Source organism: Thunnus thynnus, chromosome 14, assembly GCF_963924715.1.
Source record: "Thunnus thynnus chromosome 14, fThuThy2.1, whole genome shotgun sequence".
NCBI classification, from domain to species: Eukaryota; Metazoa; Chordata; class Actinopteri; order Scombriformes; family Scombridae; genus Thunnus; species Thunnus thynnus.
In genome coordinates, this window is record NC_089530.1 from 29,478,029 (window position 1) to 29,505,504 (window position 27,476).

At 41.7% G+C, this 27,476-nt stretch overlaps 1 protein-coding gene across 1 annotated transcript in view; it reads left to right on the forward strand.

The window, feature by feature from the left end:
- Window positions 1–27,476, forward strand: part of arfgef3 (ARFGEF family member 3) — a 66,681-nt gene that overhangs the window by 13,298 nt on the left and 25,907 nt on the right. The window contains exons 6-29 of the mRNA XM_067610862.1: window positions 5,274–5,390; window positions 6,234–6,279; window positions 7,085–7,169; window positions 7,784–7,888; window positions 8,323–8,447; window positions 9,161–9,408; window positions 9,618–9,730; window positions 10,349–10,481; window positions 10,583–11,214; window positions 12,338–12,690; window positions 15,238–15,404; window positions 15,492–15,657; window positions 15,832–15,939; window positions 17,420–17,635; window positions 18,232–18,342; window positions 21,097–21,247; window positions 21,416–21,730; window positions 23,545–23,678; window positions 23,980–24,125; window positions 24,935–25,114; window positions 25,237–25,378; window positions 25,550–25,672; window positions 26,925–27,028; window positions 27,254–27,398. Of these exons, the coding sequence (XP_067466963.1) occupies window positions 5,274–5,390; window positions 6,234–6,279; window positions 7,085–7,169; window positions 7,784–7,888; window positions 8,323–8,447; window positions 9,161–9,408; window positions 9,618–9,730; window positions 10,349–10,481; window positions 10,583–11,214; window positions 12,338–12,690; window positions 15,238–15,404; window positions 15,492–15,657; window positions 15,832–15,939; window positions 17,420–17,635; window positions 18,232–18,342; window positions 21,097–21,247; window positions 21,416–21,730; window positions 23,545–23,678; window positions 23,980–24,125; window positions 24,935–25,114; window positions 25,237–25,378; window positions 25,550–25,672; window positions 26,925–27,028; window positions 27,254–27,398 (4,165 nt within the window). The remainder of the gene's footprint in view (window positions 1–5,273; window positions 5,391–6,233; window positions 6,280–7,084; window positions 7,170–7,783; window positions 7,889–8,322; window positions 8,448–9,160; window positions 9,409–9,617; window positions 9,731–10,348; window positions 10,482–10,582; window positions 11,215–12,337; window positions 12,691–15,237; window positions 15,405–15,491; window positions 15,658–15,831; window positions 15,940–17,419; window positions 17,636–18,231; window positions 18,343–21,096; window positions 21,248–21,415; window positions 21,731–23,544; window positions 23,679–23,979; window positions 24,126–24,934; window positions 25,115–25,236; window positions 25,379–25,549; window positions 25,673–26,924; window positions 27,029–27,253; window positions 27,399–27,476) is intronic.

Sequence of the window (27,476 nt, forward strand, 5' to 3'; positions counted from 1 at the left end):
CAAGTCATTCTGTCTTTCAGGTTGCACAATCAATGATGTGTAACCGCATATCCCAGTTGTAGATTTGCAATATTACTTAATCTTTATAATGTCTCCAGTGGTAATGAAAAAACTGATAAATATAATCCACCAAACTACATGTTCAAGACTAATAATGAAGTGCAGACTAAAGATTAAAGTAAAGTGTTGACTTTGAGTGGAGGGTGATATTCCTCTATACCTCTTTTGTAGAGGTGCTCTCTGGATATTAGTGGATTTTCTGAAGCTCTGCAACACTTACAAGGAATGCTCCACATTTTGTGCATCAAACACTTGCTCTCTGAGGGCTTGAAAAGGTGGATCTGAAAGGTTTTGACTTGCTCCAACACATTGGACAGCAGCTGTAATCAGCTGGGAATGCAGACTCAAAATCACAGCAGAAAATAATATCAAAACGTCCACAGAAACTCCTGAAACCACTTCTGCAACATAATCTACCTCTCTGCAACTGATGTGTATGTCATTACTTCATTCAGAAACTGGCTATACAGTCCAGACAGGAAGTATTTGGGCAATTACACATTTATTCTTCTTCAGGCTCTGTTCCTCAGCACATTCAATTAATTGGATACTACATTAAGTGCCAAGTCTCAGCTTGAACTTGAGGAGGTTTACATCAATATAGAAAGAACTGTGTGAGAGATAATAGCCCTTTTAACACATAGTGCCCAAAGTTTAGGGGTTCAAATGTAATTGGACACTTGGCTGTGTCATTTCAACTTTAGTTCAGCACAAAAGAGCTCACACGTAGCTCAGAGTCGATGGAGAATTGACATTTAGATTGAGGTGGAGTTGTGTGTCAATATGAGGAGTAAAGAGATGACCATGCAAGTAAAAAAACTAATCATGAGGCTGAAAAAAAGCAAAAATCTATCAGATATCAAAGGTAATTGGTTTGCCAAAATCAACAACTGGGTACATTCTAAAAAAGCAAATGTGCACAAGAAAACTAGAAAATGTCAAATGAGTTGGTAGGCAGAGGAGCACAAGAAAGGTAGATACTTTATTATTGCCACGCAACAGTGTTGGTGGTAATGGTTTGCATGGTAGCTCAGTTCCAGTGCAAAAGAAAGAACAAAACAAGCAAACAGGCACCATAAATCATTACAACAACACACACACAAAGGAAATGCATGAATGTGAGAGTATGTACAGTGAATATATATGATATGTACAGGTGAGTTCCCCAGCATATCAAGTAGCCCAACAGACAGAAAGTACAATGATTAATGTACCAGTGCACCAAGTCCAGTCTGAGTTCAGTCCAGAGCATCAAGGTCAGTATATGGGATCTCATGGCAAGGGGCTGCTGTAGGAAAGAAGATGTTTTTGAATCAAGTGGTGCTGGTTAATATGGACCTATAGCGCCTTCCAGAGGATTGAAGAAGAGGTGGTGGGATGAGCGGGTGGGGTCGCTGGTTATTTTAGCTGCTCGGTTGAAGGTACACTACAGTGAGTTGATTGGAGGAAGGTAACGACCAATTATGTTGGAGGCTTTAGTGACAATCCACTCCAGTTTCCTCTTGGTGTGACTGTCTGAGCTCCGATACCAGACGGTGACAGATGATGTGAGGATGCTCTCTATGATGGCTTTATAGAGATGGACCAACAGGTGTTTTTTGACATGATACTTCTTCAGTTGTCTGAGGTAGTACAGTCTTTGTTGGGACTTTTTGATGATGTGGTTGGTGTTGATGCTCCCTTTGAGGTTGTTACTGATGTACGTGTCGAGGAATTTGAAGGAGTCTGTCAGGGTTATGGGTTGGTCATAGATATGAACTGGGGCTTTGATGTTTGACCTCCTCCTGAAGTCTACAGCTATTTCCATTGTTTTTGAGGTATTGAGTACAAAGTTGCGTCAATGTACAGCGTGATTCACCTCTTGGCGGTATTGAATCTCGTCATTGTTATTGATAAGTCCAGTGATAGTGGTGTCGTCTGCATATTTGAATATTTTGACTGAGCTGTGGTGAGATGTAAACTCATTTGTGCAGATGGAAAAAAGCAGAGGAGATAACACACAGCCAGGCGTGATGTAGCATTGTTAACCTTGACAGATTGAATTCTGTTTCTAAGAAAGCCCAGTATCCAATAACACAGGACTGTGTTGATTTTCATATCTTGAAGCCTGGTGAAGAGTGCGAGAGGATTAATGGTGTCGAAAGCCGAGCTAAAATCTATGAACAGGATGCATGCGTAGGTGTTAGTTGATTCCAGGTGTTGCAGAGTGAAGTGAAGAGCCAGGTTTTTAGCATCCTCAACAGATCTATTAGCCTGATAGGCAAACTGAAGTCTTGTTTTTCAGCAGAAAATCATTTGCATGGTGAACAAAAAGCCCTTTGTGACTGCACAGCAAGTCAGGAATGCTTTCCAGGATGTAGGTGGACATGTTTCCTTGTAAACAATCAGGAGATCACCACAGTCACCAGAAGATGTAAACCAAGCCTCAAAGACAGAAAGGCCAGGTTGCTGTTCACAAAGACATACAAAAAGAAAGCAGTTGAGTTCTGGAACAAAGTTTTATGAACTGATGAAACAAAAATCAAGCTCAGCGTGTTTGGAACATGCAGAACATATGCGTGTAGAAGTGAGTTAAGAAGTTTCTGTAGTCGTTTTAATGATTTTTTTCACCATGAAACTGGATTGTCTTGGAATCCAAGCTCCCTACAGCGACCATCTTTCGCAAATTAGCAAGACACACTTTTCAGAGCCATCAAGCCTATATGGGGTAAGTATTTGATTTCTTGAACAGTAAATCCCTGAAAAGGTCACATGCATGCAAAAAGCATTATGTCAAAATCAGGAAAACTAAACCAAACAAAAACTCCGGTTCCTGCAGGTGCTCCAGCTTAGCAGAAATATAATCAGTTAAAAATGTCATCTTAGTCATTAATGTGCAGACCTGCCACCTGACCGAGGAGCAGCCACCCTGTTATCTCCAAGCATAAACCGAAATGCCAAAACTCACTTCCACATTGATTGTTTTTCTCTAACACCACCTCCCTCTAGCAGCTTCTGTACCCAGGTGATGTTTGACGTCCATTAACAGCTCATAAAAACCTGGTCAACATGTTGTGTTAATGGGCTCTGTGCCGACAGGGCCGGCCATCTGGTGTGTCTGTTTGTTGCTGTTTGTGTTGGGTCATGACTCAGGGTGGCTGGAGAGGCTGTCAGCACCACTCCATTATCAGTAACATCCCATACAAACAGTGCAGCTCAGTACAGGTTCTTAATGCAGGTATTGGCAACGATGAGGGATTTATTCAGTTTCAATCACTGGAAGCTGGAGGTTTGTACTTTACCTCTGATACCATCATATCTGTTGCGTGGAAACATGTAACACTTGACAACAGTTCTACAAACTTGAGGAGCACAAACGTAGTCATTTGCCCAGCAATTCTGTAATTTATACCCTTGGAGATCCTGTCTAGATTGATCCTGGAGATTCCTGTCACCCAAAATAGAGTCTAACTGACTCTTCAAACACACACTGAGGTTTCAGAAAGAGGTTTCTATGTCTGCCAGTTCATAGGTTTTAGGGGGAAACTGAGACTCTTTCACTTGTTTATTGGCCTATCTGCTTGCTAAATCTGATGGCGGTGCAGGTGTTGAAATTGCATTCTAGGAGTCGGCACACACACACACACGCACACACACTCTTTATGGCTGTAAGGCGTAATGATGCAGAATTTATTGATCACAAATTGATTAGGCACAGGTGGTGTAAAACGTCCCTCGGGCTGCTAAGACTTAAAACTCGAATACGATTAGCAGACGTGGTGTTTATTTGGGGTTTTACACGAGGATGCGCCTGTTTGATCTCAGCTCCTGGGAGCTCAGAGGATAAGGAAAAGACCTCGGTTAATTTGTGAAAAAAGTCCTGACCTTTCATTGTTGACATGTTTTGTCCCTCTTGTCATAAACCCTGTTGTTGTTTACCTCTGTAAGGATTAATGATGATTGAACAGTTCTTCTTGGAATTTGCGGCGCTGCAGTCAGAAGATTGATCACAAATTTAACCAATCCCATCATTAACATAAGAGCTTGCAGTTTTGTCAAATCATTGCAATATTTTTGCAAAATGTGATCAAATCAAAATAATGCTAGCAGATTATATCATCACTGAGTCATTGTCATGAGTCCAGGTCAAGAAAGATTTCAAACAAAACCAGTGTTGGCGCCAGCGGTATCTCTTTTTACTGAAGATCACTGAAAGAACACTGTTGCAACATAAATACAACCATTTGAAGCTAATACCTCAAGCCATTTTATTTGTGGAGCTTGTTGGTAGCTGTGGAGTGGTGTGCGGCCTGGGAGATAAGAATCTGATAAACTCAGTTCAAGATGAAAAAGTCCCTCCACACGGTTCTAATGTTTTTGCTCAGAATACCTACCACTGACTATTACAAGAAGGCCAATCAACCGCTCACATTACCTACATAAATAAACCTTTCTTTTTGAATTTTTATTCTTAATTGAACTAATTGCATATTTTGATTGTGGCTCTTTAAATTCCTTCTCATTTTAAAGAAAATAAAAAAGGTAAAAAGTTGCCTTACATATGTTGGGATGTATAATCTCAACTAAATCTGCAACAACCTGATGGGACTGAATAAAGCATCCTGTCTGTCTGTCTGTCTGTGTGTGTGTAAGTGTGTTTATGGCTCTTTATGGTCTTTTACTATCTGAACCGTTATCAGAGTGAGGCTCCACTGTAACACTCTGTTTCTATTCCCACTGGGACCGTATGTCCTAAAACTGTACTCTCATGATACAGCCAGGCTCTTTTGATAAAAGCATCCATTAAAAAGTATGTTATATACAGCTGTGTGTGTGTGTGTGTGTGTGTGTGTGTGTGTGTGTGTGTGTGTGTGTGTGTGCTCAGCGGCTGACTAACTGCTGTCTTACCTGTCAGTGATGCACAGTGTTTACTCTGTGACCTTCTAATCTTGTAGGAAGATGTTGGACACACTGACAATACAACCCTCTTGCCCCCTTAACTGTCTTTAGTCTGGTCACCATGGTAACCTGTGACGCCATGGAAACCTCCCATAAATCTCCCTGATAGTTCAGCATCCATCTGCGATGCTTTCATGGGCCTGTGCGTCATGACTTTTCCATTTTTGTGACTCACACATAAGAAGGATCACACACTGATAGATGTAATTGTGTGTGTGTGTGTGTGTGTGTGTGTGTGTGTGTGTGTGTGTGTGTGTGTGTGTGTGTGTGTTCAGGTGTGTATCGAGACCTACGTGTCCAGCTGTCACCAGCGCAGCATCAACACGGCGGTCAGAGCTACACTGAGCCAGATACTGGGAGACCTGACGCTACAGCTTCGACACAGACAAGAGGTCACACACGCACACAAAACACACACAACATACACATGCACACGTATAAACATATACAGATACGCACACATGTTTAAAGTAGGAAATGGAATCACAGAGAAACTATAATATAGTGCCATCACACTATGTCAAAGTGCAGAGCTCACTGTGATTTAGTTCAGGGTGCCTGGGAGATTTGAACGTTCATAACAAAAACTGAGCTGGTCTGTCTCTTTATAAAGCTTGAAACAAACAAATCTGATCACTTAATTTCTAAATAAAAAGCAGAAAAAAATTCTCTTTTCTAGATCCTCAAATGTGAGGATTTGCTGCTTTCCTCTATTTAATATAATTGTAAATTGAATGTCGTTGGGTTTTGGACTGTTGACGAACTAATAAATTGAAGACGTCATTTGGGGATACATTAATCATACTTTTGATGCAACCCCTCTCAGCAGCCATTGAGGTAACAATGTGGTTACTGCTGTTGATTAGCAACTCTACTGCTTAAAAGTTATTATCGTTTTTAGCGAAGAGACAGTGAAATATTACTGACTGCACCTTTACTTTCCATTCATCCTACTGTCATCATGATGAGTCTTCAGAGAGCAGCACAGGTTTAATGGATCTATCTCTAAGGATCTATTTCTAAGGAGCATTTAGAAACAATCAGACAAACAACACACACAAACTCATCAGTAGATACAAGAGCTCAAAAACTAATACCTTATAACACTTCAGCTCTCTACCACAGTTGTTCCTCGTTGTTACATACAAACAAACTGACAGTTCTGTTGATACAAAACCCAAAAGAGACACCCTGACAGTAAACATGCCTCCTGCTGTGTGTTGCATCCTCCACAGGGTGCAGATGGAGATGAGCTGACTGCTTTGCCGCTGCAGAGAAGAGGTATGCCTCTCTCCTCATTACCTCACCTAGATCATACAATAATGCATGATTATATAACATATCTTTATCATATTGTAATAGCTTATCATATAACGTACTATAGATGGACAGTTGAAGGTATTTAACTCTTTTTTTCTCTTTGTTGGGGTGCAGGTTGGTAAAATCTGCACCCCTGAAACAGACTCTCTGGAAGTCTGCAAAAAGTGCAATTGCACCTCCTTGTATATGCGATAAATTGTTAATTTGGACAGCGCCAAGCACTCTTGTACTTCCTGGGAATGTGCCTGTTATGTATGAGTGTGCACAAGTAAGAGGAAGTCTGGAAATTTTGAGCCCAACAAACTGAGTCTAACATGTCCTAAAATCTTAACTTAGTATATAAGAACAGGAAGTTTTGTGTGCAGCTTTCATCCATCCAGTGATTTTTGTTTTCCGCTGCTAGCAGGGGTGTAGACATGTAAAGGTGTGCAGTACAAACTGTTTTATGGGTGTTGCAAAGTCACTGTAATCGCCAGTCTGCAGGTAGTGAGAAACACCTTTGCAGAGAGGCTGGCAGAGCTTCTTTATGATGCTATAAACAATCACTTGCACACATGAAGAGTTCAGGTGAACGCTTCTGCAGGCAGAGAGCCAAACAGGTTCACAGAGAAGGTATTGATTCAGATGATTTATTACAAGACAAATGGGGAGGTGAGGAGAGAGAAAAAGTGAAAGACGGGGGAAAGTAATGAGTTTTTTTTTATCACTTCATGTACATATTGAAAAGAGATTAATTAACCTTATTATGATGTGTGTTTGCATGCAGATATTTCTCCCACCAGCCACGCTCTGTGTGAAGATGTGGTGACAGTTTTGACAGTTTTCTGTGAAAAGCTGGAGTCAGTGGACAGGTAACAGTGCAGTTTTTCATGACTTGGTTTAATATTCTTATCTGTGAATCATCAGCGTGACAAATCTCCAAGAAATCTCAGTTACCACACAGGACATTGATTTTATTTGGCTAGTTGAAAGAGCTATATCTAAAGATATATCTAAGAGCTGTATCTCTAAAAAAACACTCAAACGTATCCAAGAAAAGATCTTTGCTGTAACAAGCTGACGTTATTGCTAATCAATCCGCTCTGATTAGCGCGTGTTTCCATCTCTTGTCACTATTTGTGCTGGTTAGTTGAAAGGTTTATATGAGAAAGAAAGCAAAAGTCTAATGTGTAATATGTTCCTTTGAATTACCTGTTTAAGGTGGACTTGGCTGCATTTTAAAACCCTGCAAATTCCAGTTTAGCTGATTTAGTCAGAAGATAAATGAAGCAACAACAACAGTCGATGGTCAAAGAATCTTGGAAAGAAATTTAATAACAATAACAAAAGTTTTCCACTTTAACCTGCTTCTTGGATTATTAGAACAGAGCAATGATTAAGTATTATTGACAGAGTATCCTGATAATTCTGGACGCTGGATATTAGTAGAAGCTGTCTGACTGTTCTGTTTCTTTTCACCCTCCAGTGATAACCAGCTCCTGCAGCTCCTTTACCTGGAGTGCATCCTCTCCATGTTCAGCAGCTGTCCTCCCACAATGCACCTGTCCAGAGGTTTCACTGACCTTGTATGGTAAGATTGTCGACCGCTTCTCTAATTGTGCACTAAAATATGTGAATAAGCTGTTGTATTTATTTGTTTTCAGATCAAGGATTAAAAATGGTACCTCCTGAAGCTCCTGCATGTCCTTAAGGGCTATTAAAGAAAAAAAATAGGAGTTTAAAAAACTTAAATAACAATTTATTACTTATTACTTTATAAGTGCGTCCATACTACACAAAAATCTCTGACACAGCAAAGTATGTGGGTCTGTCGCTTACCTAATTTGACTTTTTTTGGATAAACGTTATCTTGGACAATGGTGACTTAAATGTTATGCTTTCATTTTGTTTGTTGTGTGCTTGAACTTCCGTTTAATATTTTATAATTTACTGTATTCCGACCTATCAACAAACCTTAAAAAATCCCCAATAATACCCCCCCCCCCCCCCCCCCCCCCCCCACAGGAAGCAGCTGTGTCCGTCCCTGGTGGCGATCATGGGAAATCCTGTCAATGACAAAACCATCACCTCCCACCACGGCCACATGGGGGCGTTTGACCGCGAACGACTCTCAGATAGACTCAGTCTAGGTAACTGAACATCCTGAAGAAACCTCCGTCAGTGGTTGTGATAATTTTTGCATTTATCCAGTTGGAATACAGATAAGTATAGAGTCCTTAAGCCAGACATTTTTTTGGTTTAAATGTCAGTGTTTAATGTTTAAATGTAAAGTTTAAACAACTACAAACATCAGTAATCAACTTAATTGACTGAAAAGTGAAGACACTTGTTTTGCATCTTGTTTAATGCTGTTCAGTGTAAAAACCCTCCTGCCAAAAAATACAGTATGAAACTCTTCCACACTTCCCATATTTTCTTAATCATTTCAGTGCAGTTGTAGTTAATAAAGTCTCATGTCAACATTATTGTAATTGCTTTGGAATGAGCTCATTTAGCTAAGTAGCAGTTAAATAATTAAATGGGTTCACAGTCTTTGTCCATTTTGGACAAAAGTGCTGCCTGGAATTCTTAAATCAGGAAGTGTCTGTTTTTTCTTCCAGAACTTGGAAACAAAACCCAGCTAATGATTTTCCTGCCAGCACTTAGCTTGATGCTATCTCTTTCAAAAGAGTGGAAATATCATTTAGAGGGAAACTTTCACATCAGACTGTCATCACAGATAATAATCAATTAAATATTTATTTTAGATTTTCTGGCTTAGGTGTTTTTAGTTCAATCTGTGGACAGAAGGTTTTTCTGTGAACATGATTTTGGGATGTAGTTTCGTGTTTTCCTCTGCCAGGATTCAGCCTGGAAATGGATTGTACTGGTGGAGGTGTGTCTGATCAAGGCAGAGGGTCGGGCTGCTCCTCCAGCGCCCCCGCCAGGATTGCTCCGGTAGTGCGGACGGTGTGTTACATCGCTGCAGAGCTGGTGCGTCTGGTGAGCTGTGTGGAATCGATGAAACCGGTGCTGCAGTCACTCTACCACAGGATCCTTCTGTATCCGCCTCCTCAGCACCGCACAGAGGCCATCCGCATCATGAAGGAGGTGGGAAGAGGAGACGTTATTGCTCACCATTTTCCAATGCATGTCATAACATCTTCTTGCAGACACCTGAAACATGATTAAGATATTAATCATATGATTAAGATAATATAAATATGCATACTTAGACAAGTACAAAGAGTTACTTCATGTGATAGCTCAGTCTATGACACGATCTGATGAAGAGACTTTGATTTTGTGAATTTTTGTAGATTCTGGGCAGTCCCCAGCGGCTGTACGACCTGGCTGGTCCGTGTGTGGCTGAACCTGAAACCAGGAAGCGCTCCTTTTCCAAGAGGAAGTCCCACCTGGACCTGCTCAAACTGTCAGTGACTCGTCCGTCTTCATTCTTTATTTAAGCTCTAGAGAAACTCCTGGTTCAGGATGTCACGGTTGTCACAAACTGGATCAATTTAACAAATTGGATCACGTTCAGTTCTAGAAATATCATAATTAAGAGTTTAATTTGGGAATTTCTGAATTCAGATGGACAATAGAGTTAGAATAAGTTACCAAATAAATCCGCTAACATTTATGACTGCTTTTCCTAAATGTTAAACAATACAACATGTTGCCTCAGAGATTCTCTTTTTTTTGTATTTGAAGCCTTTTCTATATATGAGAACTTGTATCATATTTGAGAGATTTGAAGATTCATACATGGCGGTATTAGTTCCCATAATTTGAATACTAGCATGGCACAAGTTAAAATTCTAAAGATGTAAATCACTAGATGTAAAAATATTTCACTAGTTAAGTATTTTAACTGTAGCTGTTGTCGGAGCAGATTGTCGTCCAATCCAAAAATAAATATACAGTAAAATCCAGTTCAGTCTCTAAAGTAACAGCAGGTCAGTTTTAAAACGATGGTGTTTCCTGTGTCCTTCAATAAAACAATATCCTGACTTTATATACCTGTATGTGTGTCCACGTTGTCCTGCAGAGTGATGGATGGGATGACAGAGGCCTGTATGAAGGGAGGCATTGAGGCGTGTTACTCCTCTGTCTCCTGTGCCTGCGCTCTCCTGGGAGCGCTGGACGAACTGTCACACGGACGAGGCATCCAGCCCGAGCAGGTATACTGCCGCAACAGGAGGTCACACTAACATTTGACAAAAGCTTTTCAGAGAGGTGGGAGGTGATGTTGGAGAAATAATGTAGCAGATTTGTTTTTCAGGCTCGGCTTCTCCTCCGGCGACTGGACGATCTGAAAGATGGGACGGAGTCGACACGAGAGTCTATGGAGATAAACGAGGCTGACTTCCGGTGGCAGAGACACATCCTGTCCTCTGAGCAGGCTCCCTGGGACCCCAGCTCCTCTTCCTCCAACATGGCCACCACCGGGACCTCTGAGCGCAGCCCTGACATCAGCATCAGCATCACCACAGAAACGGGCCAAACCACCCTGGATCTGGAGGTAGGGGAGCTCGGCCTAGGTCTGGGTCACACCACTCCCGAGGAGTGCGGAGAGGACACGCGCCTCCCCTCGCCCTCCTCTTGCGGTGGTCAGGAGGGGACCAAACGTGAGCTGAGCCATGAGCTGGACCAGGGAGGCCAGCGGGAGGAGAGAGGAGTCACGAGGGAGGTCGAAGGAGGAGGAGGAGAGAAAGAAAGAGGAGGAGCTGGAGAGGGAGGAGGAGGTGGAGGAAGAGGAGGACGAGGGGGAGAGAGAGGAGCTGTGGTTCCTCCAGATGTGGTCCAGCGGAGCCACGCCCTCGTCTACCCTGACATCACCAACTTCCTGTCTGTGGAGTCCAGGACCAGGACGCACCACGGAGGAGGGTCACGATACAGCGAGAGCAACTTCAGGTAAAAGTGTGTGCGTGTGTGTATACAACAAAAGACTCAACTTAAATTATTAAAGTATTTGACTAGTCTTTGATGTTTTGTACTTCACACCTGGCATTAAAATGTATCCTGGGTGATCTGATCACAAGTGGACAGCTCTAAGTACAGGTGTGAATGCACCAAAGATGCATTGAGGACGTGTTTAGATCCGATCGCTCAGACCACATTCGGAGGTGGTCTGGGCCGCATATGGCTTCAGTCTTTTAGCAGTGACATCCTCTGTGTAAGCAGAAGTACGCACTCATTCGTGCGCCAACGGTGTCATATTAAAGTGTGAAATAGGGTTGCATCACCGATGGCTAACAGTCATCGACCACAGAGTCCTCTACCATTGTAACATTGTGATTTAAAAGCCCCTCCCCTCAATCGTCTGTCCATCTTTTGCGCGGATTACATTGATAAATTACTCTTCTTTTTACTCACAAAGCTTTTATTGCTCTTACAGTAACATAACAAGTGTAGTTGTCGCTGTCTTCTGCTCTGCTCTGTGTATGTGTGGAGCCGGAGTGAAACACAGAGAGCAGAGGAGAGGAGAGAAACCCAGCGCAACCATATCCACAACCACAGCAAAACACAGTAGAGACCATGTTTATTTATGTTGTTTGCCTTATTTGTGTGCACTCGTTTCATTTCAGCTCAGTGTGAGTCTCTACCGAGCAAACGGAAATGATGTACGTGTTTATTTGCATATAGAGCAGGGAAGTGAGATCACCTGTGGTCACTTGAGACGCATGTGCAGATAGGGAGGTCAGATGGTTTGAAAGAGGAAGGAGGCTATCTACGTCAAAGTAGAGAAACCATCCCTCAACAGGCAAGGAGGTCTACGATACCACCTACAACGCTGTCCTTTCATCCCTTCCCTACAGACATTTGGCCTCATGTGACTCCAACAACTCTAACGGCCATTGTTACAACAGCCAGGAGCACTAACTAACCATCACCTGGATGAGAATCTTTACAGACATTTCACTGTGATGTGTGTGTCAGTGTCTGTCTAATAATTAATTCAAAAACTAATGTATGCTTTGAAAAAATGTCAGCAGTAATATAAATGCACATTCATTTATTGCTGTTGTTCCACCAGTATGGAGGAGCAGGACTTGTCGCGGACAGAGTTTGACTCATGTGACCAGTACTCCATGGCTGCGGAGAAAGACTCCGGCCGCTCTGACGTGTCCGACATCGGCTCTGACAACGTCTCTCTGGCCGACGAGGAGCAGCAGACGCCTCGTGACTGCCCGGGTCACCGCTCCCTGCGCACCGCCGCCCTGTCGCTCAAACTGCTCCGCAACCAGGAAGCCGACCAGCAGAGCGCCAGGCTCTTCGTCCAATCGCTGGCGGCGCTGCTGCCCAGACTGCTGGGATTGGCCACCGCTACAGAGGTGGACCTGTCGCTGCAGAACTTCTCCTACACGTTCTGCTCTGGACTGCAGGCTGGTGAGATCAGGAGGGAGGGCTGATTTAATGTGTTGACTTGGTTTCTTGTTTTTTTGTGTGTTTGGGAAGTGCATAGACTCTGTATTTGTATTTGTGTGAGTGTCTGTGTGTGTTGAACAAACGCAGGATATTTGCTGAGGGTGGAGTGATGTGTAAAGCAGCCTCTTTCTTTATTAATCAGCTTTGACTCCAGACAGGTCTCTGCTGTTGGTCGAGTCCCAAAATGGGACATTCACTGAACGAGATTGGATGTCAAATAATGTATTCTTTTCCAACTTAAGTAAATACATCATACTGTGAGGAACCTCTTACAAATATCACTGCAGGAAATCACCACTGAATGAAAACTAAAACAAATAATAAGCAAAATTATAAATTCTTAATTAAAACCACAAGAAGTAGAACATGCAGATGCTGTAAATTAAACCAACTGACAGATAAATTAAATTATTATCTGCACAGTGGATTATAACTTAAACTCACCATAGATTACTGTGTTTACAAAATTGCAATAAGCAACAACAACAACATTGATCAAGTAGTTGTTACTTTTGCCTCCAAATATAGAGTTTAAGTGGGATGAATTATTTTAGGCATAGGGGGCTCCAGATTTATTTTTTATAATTCTTTTTTGCCTTGACAATCCTCAATCAATTAATCAGTCACACTTTTTTTGTACACCTTTGAAACTAAACAGTGAGAGACTACAGATTTTAAAAATAGTTAAATGGATAAAAGACAAAAAATTAAAAAAAAAAAGATGAGAGGGAATAAAACATTTTAAAACATGAATACAATATGTTAGAGCATGTCACTCTCCTGGTTGAATCAAAAGATTAACAAATGTGATAATATGTTAATATCTGGTTCTTTAATAAAGTCAAAGGCACAAACATGTGGACATAAAAACTGAGAGAAGAACTACGACTCCCAAGCTGTGTTTCGGTAAGAAACGTCCAATCAAAGAGCTTAAAATTCTGTCTTGTTGTGCTGCTAACAGCTACCTGAAGCTAAAGATTACACTTTATAGAAACCTGATAAAAACTTTCAGCAGTTTAAATCAGTTCACTTTCAGATTTCGGATTCATTCAGTATCTATGGCAACATGTTTTGTTCACAACTGCAACACTTGAAAGTTCACAACAGCTTCGACTCACACCTCTGATCGGCTTCTCCTGCACAGCAACAGCATCCGTCATGCCAAACGCGACATAAACTTACAGCATTACTGAATTCTCCAGGAGCCTCTTGTGTGTCTGTGTTGAAGAGGATATCAGTAAAAATGGGCCTCTATATTTAATAAACAGGTATTCCATTTGTGTCACAGGTTGATTGTAATGTCTAATAGGAGATTAATTAATCATATTGTATATTTAAATATGAATAGTATACACATGGATGTATATACTGTGCTCTATATTCAGTTGATCACTGTGCAGCAGCAACTATTTGATAAAATGTTTTGCCTTCAAGGCACGGCCCCCATAATCCATCAGTGAAAATAGTGTCTTTACTGGGAGTTTTGACATCAGGAGAGCAAAACAAATTATACTCTATGGTTAACTGACTTAATGAATTTGGTGCAGGCTGTAAATCCCCAGAGTGAGTTTCTGATTAAAACACTTGACCGATCATCAGTTAATAGATGATATCTTACGCTCTTCTCTCACCTTTTACACTTATTTCCTCTGACCTCTCTCCACCTGTCTCTCTCTCTCTCTCTCTCTATGTTTCACCTTCTCACTTTCTCCTAACGTTTCTTTCCCTCTCTCTCCCTCCTCGTCTTGACATCTATCTGTCTACTCTCTCTTTATCTGCGGATCTGTCCCATTACCTAACCCACAGTGGATGCACACTTCTCCTAATACCACTTTGAGGTAATATTCAGAGCCAAGTGTATCCCTAAATTCACTATAGTATATTACATAACACCAGTCTAGTTGTTGGCGGTTGTGCGCCTGTAGACTGGTTTTAGAACTGACAATAATCAGCTGGCAAGAAGAAATTGAAGTTTACGAATGTTGGATTCAGCTTGAATATTAATAATATCCAAACACCAAACCTCCACAGATGGTTGTCACATAATATTAACAATTAATCTGTTCTCCTTGATGAGACTGTTAAGAATAATATTGCATGACACTGTCCAAATAAATATGAAATATCGAAATACTACAAACCTCCAAAAGTCTCTACAGAGCTGTTAAAGCGGACTGACAGCTGATCCAGATGTGCTGCTGTCATTAGAGACGGACCTCGCTTCAGATGACGGTTCAGAGGACATCACATGTCTCTAAAATCATGTTTCTCACATGGACTAAGATGCAAGTGAGGGAAACATGGATGCAATAAGGGAGTTGGGATGTATCCTGTGTTGGCAGCTCTGCCTGCAGCTCACATCAGGGTGGACTTTGAACTGACAAACAATCTGGATGCTTTTAGGGATTGTGATGGATTGAACAAGAATCGTTGAAAAGTTGGAGCTTTATTTTCTTTCACTCGCTTGTGACCTGTTTTTTATTGCTCTCTCTCTCTCTCCCTCTCCAGGTGGAATCCACTCTCCGGGTTTCGAGGCAGGTGACACCCTCAGCTGCCAGTCTCTGATGAACGCAGACGGCCTCTACCTGGTGTCGTACTACGCGCTGCTGCTCAACCTCAAACTCTGCTGCTGCGACTACTACAGACGGCGGACGCTCTCGCCCATCCTCAGCCTGGTGAGCAGACGAACATTTACGGATGAGGTGCTGGTCGTGGTCAAAAGCCTGATTTTATGATTTTGTGTGTGTTTTCCTGTTGTGCAGAAGGAGTTTGTGCTTCTGATCCAGAGCAGCGGGGTCCTCGTGGTTCTGTCTCAGGCCTGGATCGAGGAGCTCTACCATCAGGTGTTAGAACGCAACCTGCTGGCTGAAGCCGGGTACTGGGGCTCGCCGGAGGGTCATACGCTGCCGCTTGTTACCATGCTAACAGGTACACACACACACACAAAACACATCGTATAAACCTAATGTAAGTCTCACCGGACTAGAATGATCTGATAAACTGTGATCGTGTGTCTCTGTATGAGCAGCAACATCCTCCTTCTCTCTTTTTTTCCTCTACAGTTTTCTCATTCGTCTCCCTCCATGTCTTCTTCTCTCTTAGATATTGATGGTCTGGGCAGCAGTGCAATTGGAGGTCAGCTGATCAGGAGGGCATCCAGTCAATTACCGCTCACCTGTGACAAGGCTAGCAGCGACACAGTAATGGCAGGTAATCGACCGACCGGCTCATGCATTAACTCGACAAATTATTCATTAGTGTCATATCACTATAATCATCAAACATCACTTATGCAAACTCTCATGACGGGTCGTTTGCTTGACTTTGTTCTGCCTAAAGACCTACAGTATATATTGAGATGGATAGAAGTGGAGAGTTTTCATGATGGGTGTGTTTTCTGAGCTCTAGAGCTTTTCCTCAGAGCCTCCGGATCCGCCAAGCTCAGCCGCTCCTAAACAGAGGTCACTCAGCCTGAAACTGTGGCCGAGCTGCTGCTGTGTTATTTAGCTGGCAGCACGCTTGAAAGGTGAAGCATCCCAGAACAGTGCTGCATGATCAAGTGCTCGGACCTTTTGATTATTTAATTTATGTATTGCAGTGTGTGTTTGTGTGTCACCTTGCAAAGCGCAGTAGGTGATGGATATATTTTAATATACAGTATTTCAATCTTCCCTTAACTTAAATATATCCAGGGAGTGTACAGGAGCAAGCAGGGTGAATGTTTTATTCCAAGATAGCAATACACAGTCTGAGCTAAACTCACATTGGTTAGTGAAACCTGCCTGACTGGTCGAGTGCAGAATCTCTGATCCAGAAAGTTAAAAAAGGTTTGCACAACCCGATCAGTGACATCTCTCAATTTAATTTAGTTTGCAGTGTTAAAGTTTTGTGTGTAAGAACTGATTGAGCAATCTGATTCATTTGGTTGTTTGATCCTTTTTTGGACTCTTTTGACTCACTTTCAGAACTCTCTGGTGAAAATCTGGTTGAAATAAAGCGTCAACACGTTTTTAGTGTAATTCCAGGCTCTGCTTTGCTAAGTCAATGATTAACTTGCTCGTTGTTTGCTAAAATAATTAAAACCCGACATGAAGCAGGTTTTATTATTCTGGTCATATCAGTTTTTCTGCTTGTTAGCTATAAGGATATCTCATTTTTGTGGAAATCAAATCACCGGCTTCCCACCTGGCTGATAAACTAACTAAACATCTCATCATGTTGGAAATAATAACTGGTAGTTACTTGTTCACTGAGAAAGAATAGAGGATAACCAGAAAGAAAAAAAAAACTGAGGTGAAAGGGAGAGCAGGAAAAGAGCAGGAGAGGACAGACCTGCAGACAGAGATGGAGAAAATGAGTCACGGACCACCTGCGTTCCTTCTGCATCCCCTGAAGGGCAAAGGATAGTCCAGAATCGTCATGGTAACCGCCGCTGAGTCACCCCTGATGGCAGTTATGCTCTTTGTGTGTGTACAGGCCTAATGCTCCTGTTTGACTTCAGCATCATCAGTTACTGGAACCGCTCACTGTGTAAAAACTCATTACAGACTCTAACTGTGTACTCTGTTTACATCTTATTGATAGTCGGTGTATCCTGTCGTTCGCTGGCATCAGCTACAGTTTTTCTCTCCTTCCTCTATGACTCTCCTACCAGCTGGTGGCACTGCATGTGTGTGTTTTTTTTTTTTAGGAGCTGTGTTCTCCCGCTTCATCCTCACCGGTGTGTGGAAGAACCTGATCGACGTGCTGTCCATGCCGCTGACGGGCCGCATGGCGGGCAGCTCCAAGGGCCTGGCCTTCATCTTGGGAGCAGAGGGGATCAAAGAGCAGAGCCAGAGGGAGAGAGACACCATCTGTCTGAGTTTAGACGGCCTACGCAAAGCCGCTGCGCTCAGCTGTGCCCTGGGTGGGTGGAACTTGTGCCTCTTGTGTCTGCATTAATAAGAAAAATGAGATGCATCACTCGGTCCTTCAGGGAATCTTCTGTTCTCTTACCCTCCGACGCACAACTGGAAGCGTCGCTGCTTATTTTCAGCAGCTAAACAGTCACTTTAAACTTCCATATGAGTCAACCTGCCCTGATATGACTCCTCAAACTTACACTTTGTTTCAAAGGAGCTTCTGGTATATGGAATTGCAATGAATGAAAAGTTAGGAATGATATTTTCAGTTGAACCTGAATACATTTTTAATTTGGAGTCACCTTTGGATAATGTTAAAGCTCCAATACAGCTGTTGTTCAGTTGGGGATGAAACTGGATTGAAATTATCAGCACAGAAGCACCAATGAATATGAAACACATGATGTACAACCTCAACTATATAAGGTTTTACCTGCAGGAACAGAAAACCCAGAAATCTTAAAAATCTGTAAAATTCCTACCTGCAGAGTTAAGATGAGAGTAAAAGCTTATGTTTCATCAGGCAGTGATGATGTTTTTAGGATATGAAGTCAATAGCACTTCCTCACACTGCATTTAATTTTGATGTGTGTACCGTCAGGTGTGGCTGCCAACTGTGCATCAGCTTTAGCCCAGATGGCTGCAGCCTCCTGTGTACAGGAGGAGAAGGAAGAGAGGGAGGCGGCAGAGATGGGAGACACCATCACACAAGGTACTGAGAGCACGCACTGTTTCTTTAATTGTCCACTGGAGATTATTATTAACATCGAAAGGTCTTTTTAAAGGAAAAAGAAAAAAAAAAGAACTTCAATACAGCCTTTGAGCTGAGGTACAAATAATTTCCCCAAATTTTATAGCTGAACAGAAGGTGCATTTTCTTCAGAAAATGCTTGAGAGAGCTAGAAGCTGTTAGCTGCTGCCAGCTGCTGCCAGCTGCTGCCAGCTGCTGCCAGCTGCTGCCAGCTGCTGCCACCTGCTGCTGGTCTCAATCAGCAGATTGGCAGCACCTGTGTACATCTGCATTTTTTTCACCCTCAACTCTACTGTGTGCTGCCCTTAAACAGGTTCCAACTCACAACCTTTGGATCTAAACGGGGCACAGAAGTGGCAAGATCACAAACCACTGGACTATTCAGATATACTGTCACCCGATGACAACACATGACTGTTTTCTAACATGCATATCAATCTAAATATTAAATAGTAATATTAAAGAGCAGTGAATGATGGTACATGGTACATCCAAAGCAACTTTATTCATAAGAGCGATGTTATGAGGAGCACTGCCATGAGCCGGTATCACACCCAGAACCTTGTAATCTAACAGGGAAAGCCGACCGTTGCCAGGACTTAACCACAGAACCAGCAGGGAAAACCACAAATAGCATTGATTATTGATTTGCCTAAAACAAATCTTCTAGGTCAGAAATTTGTGTGGCATTAGTGGCAGGAGAACGTGCAGAATGTCAGGATGTATAACATGTGCAAAGTATTTAAAGGAAGAGAGAATTTGTAAGTTTAAGAAACAGGAGTTTAAGGAGACTGACAGTCTGCGGATTGTACCGCAGTCAGTGAGAGCGTGAAGATGCTTTTTCTCCTAAAAAACAATGTACATACAGAACTAATCCCTCTCAATCATCACTTGACTCAGAAATGTGTGGCGGTGTATGTATCTACAGAGACTCTGTCCTCTGTCTGTATTTTGCTGTGTCCGGGAAGCTTTTGGGCGTCAACCTTCAGTGTGTAGCCCTCAGCCAATAATAGCGTACAGGGTGTGAGGTCAGGACTTGTAGTGTATCGACCAGGTTACATGTCATGTATGTATAAAGAGCTGCAGGTGTGTGTGTGTCTGTTTGAACGAGGGCGTGGCTGAGCTACACACACACACACAGAGCAGACAGACCACAGCGGACAGGATGAAGCTCTGCATTCACACAAAATCCGTCAGTGCTGTGGGCATGTTTATTTGTGCTTCAGACTGTAACCTCCATGAAACAATCAGAAAATACCGTTTTAGTTTTCTGATTCATGGCTCCTCCTCCAGGGAGGAGAGGCCGACTTTGAATGCTGTGTTTACAAAGACCAACTGACAGATTCTGCATAGTATAACTTTAAGGCTTCGATCTCAAAACCTGTAACTGCTATGGGAAATATATTTCCATTTTGAAAGACAGGAGGCTTGTGGCAATATTTTAAGGTATATGTGCTTGGAGAGTTAAAGTTGCAGTGTGTAGAATTTAGTGGCATCTTGCAGAGCGGACTTGGCAGATATGGAATATAATATTCATAAGTATGTTTTAATTAGTTTATATTCACCTGAAAATAAGAATCATGGTGTTTTCGTTCCTCAAAATGAGCCCTTTATATCTACATAGGGAGTGGGTCGTCTTCGATGGAGCCCACCATGTTGCACCGCCATGTTTGTACAGTAGCCCAGAACGGACAAACCAAACACTGGCTCTAGAGAGGGCCGTTCGTGTTTTTCGCAAGTTTTGCGGCCACCGCAGGTTCTCCCACACACCTGGAAGGGGAGGGTGAGGCGAAGGGTGTTCTGCAACCTCACTGCTAGATGCCGCTAAATCATGCACACTGGTCCTTTAAAACTGTGGGAGTTAGATTTTTTTTTTTTTTGCTCTGATCACATGACACACTGATGAGATCTGAAAACTGCTGTTAAAGCTCTCATTTTAGACTTAAATTGCTCCAAAAGTACAAAAGGTATCACAACACAATATGATAACCGAAAATTCAAAGTTTTGTGAGCAGTCTAACGTTTGAATGGAGTCTGTAGAATAAAGGATGTCCGAGCAGTTGAGACTCGAAGCGACAAAGGTTCCAACTCGGTTCAACAATTCCTCCCATAGACTGCCATTATAAATTTTAATACTTTAATACATGTTAGAATAAAGAGTAATAAACAGTAATATTATACATTTCTTGAAGATGTATGTTTTGCCGTTTAAATGAAGTTTGTATGTTCATCAGTACAGAAGTAGAAAGACGCCAAAAATCGACTAAAGAATAAAGAGCAAAGATAACAAAGAGCACACAATAAAAAGAAAAGTTGAAATGATTGCACCATATTTATCATATCCTTTAAGGTTTTATCAGTCTCTGTAAGTCTTTAATGCAGCCCACGTCTTGTCACACAGATTTGTTTATCTGTTTATTACGCTTCTTAAGTATGAATCAGAGTCTGTAAGGTTTATGGCTCTTTAGTGACATCTAATGGCAACTTTAGGAAGCTTGAGTCTTTTTTCTGCCCCCATTTTTGAAAGCATATTCTGTATTGAGATATGACTGATTTCAAGCTCAGTTAGATGTAATTTTGCCCATTATGAGCCAGTTTTTGTGATTACTGACCAATTGTGTAGTTGCATAACATATCTGAAAAGTGTTTCATGTCTTTCTGTTTTTTTTTTGTTCATGTTCATGTCTGGGTTTGTTTCTGTTTGCGTGTGTTCAGTGAAGCAGCGTGTCGAGCAGCGTCTGGAGCAGATCAGTCGTCCTCAGGGAGTTCGTCTGCACACGGCTCACGTGTTGTGTATGGACGCCATCCTGAATGTGGGGCTGGAGATGGGCAGCCACAACCACGAGTGCTGGCCGCATGTCTTTAGGTACACACACACACGTATAGATATACTGCATTATAATGCTAGATTAATTATCAGCTTATCTGTTGCTCATGTTAACAAATCCCATGAAAAGACCAAAACCAGCGATGAATTGTCAGCGTTGTGTTCATTACTTGTTTCCACTGCTTTAAAAGTGAAAATCTCTTTCAGGGTAACGGAGTACATCAGTTCACTGGAGCACACCCACTTCAGCGACGGCTCCTCTCAGCCGTCCTCACTGACCACCATCACCCAGCAGAGCCAGCAGTTGGCCGGCGTAGACCTGGGGCTGGAGCTGAGCTGCGAGCCCAGCCCGGAGGCCTCGGAGATGGGCCTGAGTCAGCCTGTCATCCAGCCTCTGTCCATCCAGGAGCTGCTGAGGGAGAACGGAAGAGGAGGCCGAGGCCTGGACCTGAGGGGCGGCAGCCTGATGACCGGAACCAGCGCTGCAAAGGCCGTGTGTACGCTGTCAACACAGGCTGACAGGTAGGACATAGCGAGATATCACCGTCATACATATCATAATAGTATCACAGATTAATGATCATCATTATTTTAACCCCTTTACAAATTCCTGACATCAAACTCTTTATTGTATTATTGACTAAAATGACATTTTTAATATATGGAAACAAATATTTAGTTTGGCAAAAAAAATGTAATGTTTGCTATTGTAAACTGTTGCCTTACAGACACATTAAATGTTGAAATTATTAGCTGAATAATGGATTGACTCAAAATTGATAATAATAATAATCATTAAATCAAGACTGAAAAGTATTGTCTGGTTCTCAATGTGAGAATTTGTTGTTTTACTGTGTTTTATATGATTGTAAATTGAATATCTTATCTATGTTTTGATGTTTTAAAGTGAAAGTTATTAATCAGTTACTCCCAACAAAGAATTAATGGATTATTTGGATAATAAAAATCACTGGTTGCAGCCTTATTACAGACATTATTGTCATGTCATGTCATATGATTTTGTTTTTATGGCAGAAATTGTAGGTTTGGTTTTTCCTTTAAATTATCAAGTGATCTCCTTAAAAATGCAGACAAAAAAGAGTGAACAAAGGAGGAAGCTTTGCATTAAAATAGGAAAAAAAACAATATTATAGGTGATAGACTCAGGTCACATGTCCTAGTCTTTTAAAAGCTTTGTTTTTATATTCAGAATTTTATATCACTGAAAACAAACCTCTGATTACTAATTGAAGGTACCACCTACCATGTTTGAGTCTTAAATACTGAAATGATTGTAAGTAAGTTTATTAAGTGCAATTAATACTGAAATGCACAAAACATAAATGCATAAGGAAAATATCACAACATAACAATATAACTATTATATTGATGTCTAACATTTTAGACATCAATATAATAAGAAAAGTGCAGTAAAGCGTCTGTTGCTTCTTTCTCATCACCTTGTTAAATTAGCAGCCAGCATGATCGTGACTCTCCATTAATTTATCTGCCAAAAGCATATTTCACTGATACTTGAGCTTTATATCACCAGGGTTTTTTTTTATAACAGCCACGAGATGGCAACAACAGTCTAAAGCTACCAGAGTGTGTGTGTGTGTGTGTGTGTGTGTGTGTGTGTGTGTGTGTGTGTGTGTGTGTGTGTGTGTGTGTGTGTGTGATCTTTAATCTTTGTAGGTTGGGGTTTAGGGTCCTCACAAGTATAGAAGTATAAGAATACAAATATGTGTGCGTGCCAACAGTACCACACTTATTAAAGTTTATTCCCTGCCGCAACACACACACACACACACACACACTGCTGCAGTAAATATGGAGTGTGTGTGTGTGTGTGTGTGTGTGTGTGTGTGTGTGTGTTTATTCCAAGGATCATCTCTTATGTAACCAGATATCTGGGCTGCTTTTAGGGAGCGAATTAGAAAAAAAAAAAAAAAAAAAAGTTCCCTCTGATCTTTTGGAACAGATGGACTGAACACATTTACAAGCTGGAAGTGGTGCCAAAACATAGTAAATACTCCTCTGCAAACTGCACAGGGCTGTCCCACAAAAAAAAAAAAAAACTTGGCTTAAACTGCAACGTAGCTGCGTTTCTACCTCCAAACTTTGTCTCTCTGTGGGGTTTTTTTAATGTTAAGTTAACCAGGGAAGGATTTCACTCCACCTCACTTCAAGGAAAACCTGCCTTGCAATCAGTGATTTTACAGATGTTACATGATGGAAATAAAGCACTTCCTCGTGTGTGTGTGTGTGTGTGTTTGTGTGTGTTTGTGTGTGTGTGTGTGTGTGTGTGTGTGTGTGTGTGTGTGTGTGTGTTCCAGGTTGTTTGAAGAAGCAGCCACCAAGCTGAATCTCGTGGGTCTGGTTGGTTTCCTGCAGCAGCTGAGGAAAGCTTCTCAGAGTCAGCTGTTTGACTCCATTACTGAGACTGGAGACTATTCACTGGCAATGCCAGGTATACACGCACACAAACCTTAATTACTTTATTCAAAACTTGATGTTTACTGTTTAAACAGGATGTTATGGCGGGATACAACAAAAGAGGGGATGATGTGAAGTGACCAGCAGTCATCACACTTTCCTTAAAGTGACCATAATTCTAAGATTAAATTTACATAAACACAAATTCTAATCTTCACCTTGTATCTTCAAGAAGTGAAGAAAAAGGTGCAGTCTTTCTTATGTTCTGAGAACATTACTACACATTTATGAAATTAGATTAAATAAATACTTGAATTAAATCTGTGTGTCTGCAGGAGAAGCCAAGTCGACGCTGGACCGGCGCAGCGCTCTCCATCTCTTCCGTCTGGGCGAGGCCATGCTGCGGATCGTCAGGAACAAGAACCGACCTCTGCTCCACATGATGAGGGCCTGGAGCGTGGTGGCGCCACACCTGGTGGAGGTAGGGAACTTCAGCCTCCTTTAAAAACAACAGGAGACCTGCTGCAAAAGGCTGCCACTCATGGCACCACCTTAAAGGATTTATCGTTGATCGTATTACTACAAACTGTGTGCAGATGATTCAAAATCTCTTATAAATGTCTTGTTCATGTTTAGTTCATGAATAAATAGCTTCTGTTATTAAAACACACAGCGAAGTGGTAAAATTATCCCAGCTGAAGTAGAATAAATGCAAGACAAACTCTACACATCTGTGAAAGAATAATACAACTGTACCAAGAATCACATAGTCCGACAAACTATCATTTTTAAATTGCAGCCACCTACTGCAAGTTGAACAGTTTGTCTATTTGCTTGCATGCAAATTAAATTTTGTGCTTGCAAACAAATCAGTTTGAAAACCTCAGGCTTTTATGCAAATGAAGTTTCTCTTCTGCACAGTCCAGCAGCAGTTTGTCTTCTTCTGCTTTCTGCTCAAACAGCAGCAGTTGTATTTAATGAAGTATTGTGTGTGAAGGTTATTTTTCAAGATACATTTTTTTTTATTGCTGTGCTCATTTTATTGAATCTCACCAAAATATTTTATTTCACATTTTTACTCAGTTTTATTGTGTTTTATTGCTTGTTTGCAACCTGCGGTTTGTTTATTACCTTGAACTGCATTTCATGTTTGAAAGGTGCGATAAAATAAATATGAAGTTTATTATTATTTTTGCACGTAAATTATGAGCTCAAAATACCTTGAATGTACAGGTTTATATATGAAAAAAATATAAAAAATGTAGCTAAAGCTCAGTCTTTTCCTCCTAGGCGGCGTGTCATAAAGAGCGCCATGTATCCCAGAAGGCCGTTTCCTTCATCCACGACGTTCTGACAGAGGTGTTGACGAGCTGGGCGGAGCTTCCACACTTCCACTTTAACGAGGCGTTGTTCAGGCCCTTTGAGCACATCATGCAGCTGGAGCTCTGTGATGAGGACGTACAGGACCAGGTATAGTTCCAGAAATCTATTCTGAAGTCAATAAATCATCATTTAAGATCAATCTAGTTTTATATGCAGCACCTTTATTCTGCCACACAGCGTTTAAAGGGTTCTCTGCCGCCTCCCTGCAGGTGATAACATCGATAGGCGAACTGGTGGAGATGTGTTCTCCTCAGATCCTGTCAGGATGGAGGCCTCTGTTCAGCGCTCTGAGGACCGTCCACAGCAGCAAGAGCGACACCAAAGACTACCTGCTGGGAGAATACTCCATGGGTACGTCTGACATTTACCAACGCATGATAGTAAAAAAAATAAATACATAAAGTTCTCACTGAATTTAAAGAAAGGAAAATTCATTCCTCCTTTATCTCTTCTTCCTCATCTCTTTTTTTCCTGCCCTCCGTCTTTCCTCCACTCCTTACATCCTTCCCACCTCTCCTCTAGGGAAGTCCCAGGCTCCGGTCTTTGACGTCTTTGAGGCTTTCATCAACACTGACAACATCCAGGTTTTTGCCAACGCTGCCACCGACTACATCATGTGCCTCATGAAGTTCGTCAAAGGCTTAGGTTTGTTTTGCTCTGTTTTTGGTTTGAGATATTACGTTTACAAGCATTTAGGGATTTCATTTTTCCTGGTATCAGGCGGTAAACTGGGTGTTTGATTTAAGACGCTCATGGCATGAATGATCGGTTCGTGTTTACATCACTTTTTTAATACGAGAGCGGAGCGGAGGGGGTTTATGTGTGTGTGTAAACACAATCACTTATTTTCTTCTTGCAAACTGTCAGAATATTTCTGCAGAATCATTTTTTTTCTGTTACATAACAGTTATAGATTCTACAGTTTAACACTTGATAGATCTGTGAACTTTTATTTGCATCAAACTAAGAGGCTTTTAGTGGATAATTATTTAAAATTTGGTGCAGACTGAGAAAACTGGAATACAAGCTTGAACCACCTTAAAAAGAATATCAACCCCTTCTATTCATATACAGTATTGTTATAAACATTGTTATCACTTTTTAGCTTTTGATACATATAAAATGTTTCTGTCTCCATTTTGGTATTATTGGTAATAAGTATTTTTTGCTTTTATTAGTTGACAGTTGAGAGGTGACAGGAAATGAGGGGGAAGATGTCATTAGTGGTCGGTGTTTTAGGCTGAATTCACATTAAATCAGGCATTGCGGTGAGTAGTAGTGGTAGTTAGGGGTAGTGAGTTTAGGCTGCGGGGGATGGGGGCGGTAGGGACGCTGCAGCGGCTTGCGGCAAGAAAGTTGAACCAGAATCAACTTTTGGAGAAACGCGACCCGACGTCACGCTGTGGTGATCTAATCAGAGGAAGTGCAAAGACGCTACTAGGAAGAAGGGAGGACATTCCTCTTCATTTGATAATATTAAAAAGTGAAGTTAGGCTTTTTGATGACGGCTTCCCGACTCATTTAAAAAAAAAAGACGAGAGAGAGAGAGAGCTCAAGCGAGCTCAGGGAGAGAGAGAGAGAGCGGCGGTCGAGCAGAGTGAATGAAGAGAGCGAGCAGTGGTGGCGAGAAAGCCGGTGAATGAGAGGAATAAAATGTTATTTTCTGGTTATTTCACGGCGGTTAAAAATAAACAGCCCCACACAGCACCTCCACGCAACCCTGCAGGAACGCCTGATTTGGTCTGAATACAGCCTTAAACCCCCCCTACGGCAGAACCAACACTTTTAAAAATACATTTCCATTCATGAATTTATCGCTGCAGAGGCTCAGTGTTTAGCGTAAGTGCTGTTTTACCTCATTACTTTTTTTTCTGCCTGTCTATTCATCTGCCTGCAGGAGAGGTGGACTATAAGGAGATTGGAGACTGTGTCCATGTGTCGGGTTACAGCTCCACTGACCTCTGCCTGCCTGCACTCGACTACCTCCGCAAGTGTTCGCAGGTGTGTGTTACTCTTAAATCTCTTCAGTAACATAATAACCAAAGTACAGACTAAAACTCTTAATCGATCACACAATGTCAGTGATATTTAACTGCTCTTTCCTGTGTCTGTTCAGCCAGGGTTGCTGTTGCTTCTGCTAGAAACATAAATCACAATACATCCTGTTTATCAGAAGATTTTTCCCCAGACTAAAGTATTTCTTTTGTCTTCTTGACTGAATGACAGCTGCTGGCTAAGATCTACAAGATGCCATCCAAGCCGGTGTTCCTTGGGGCACGGCTCGCCAGCTTACCAATGAGATCGCAGGAACGCTCAATCAGCAGCGAGGACGGGATGGACTGTGTCCTGCAGGAGTTTGATGATGACACCGGTGAAGACAAATGACTGACTTTGTCTCTTTTCCTTCCCTTTTCTTTCTCTCCTCTTCAATCCACATCAATTATTTGCT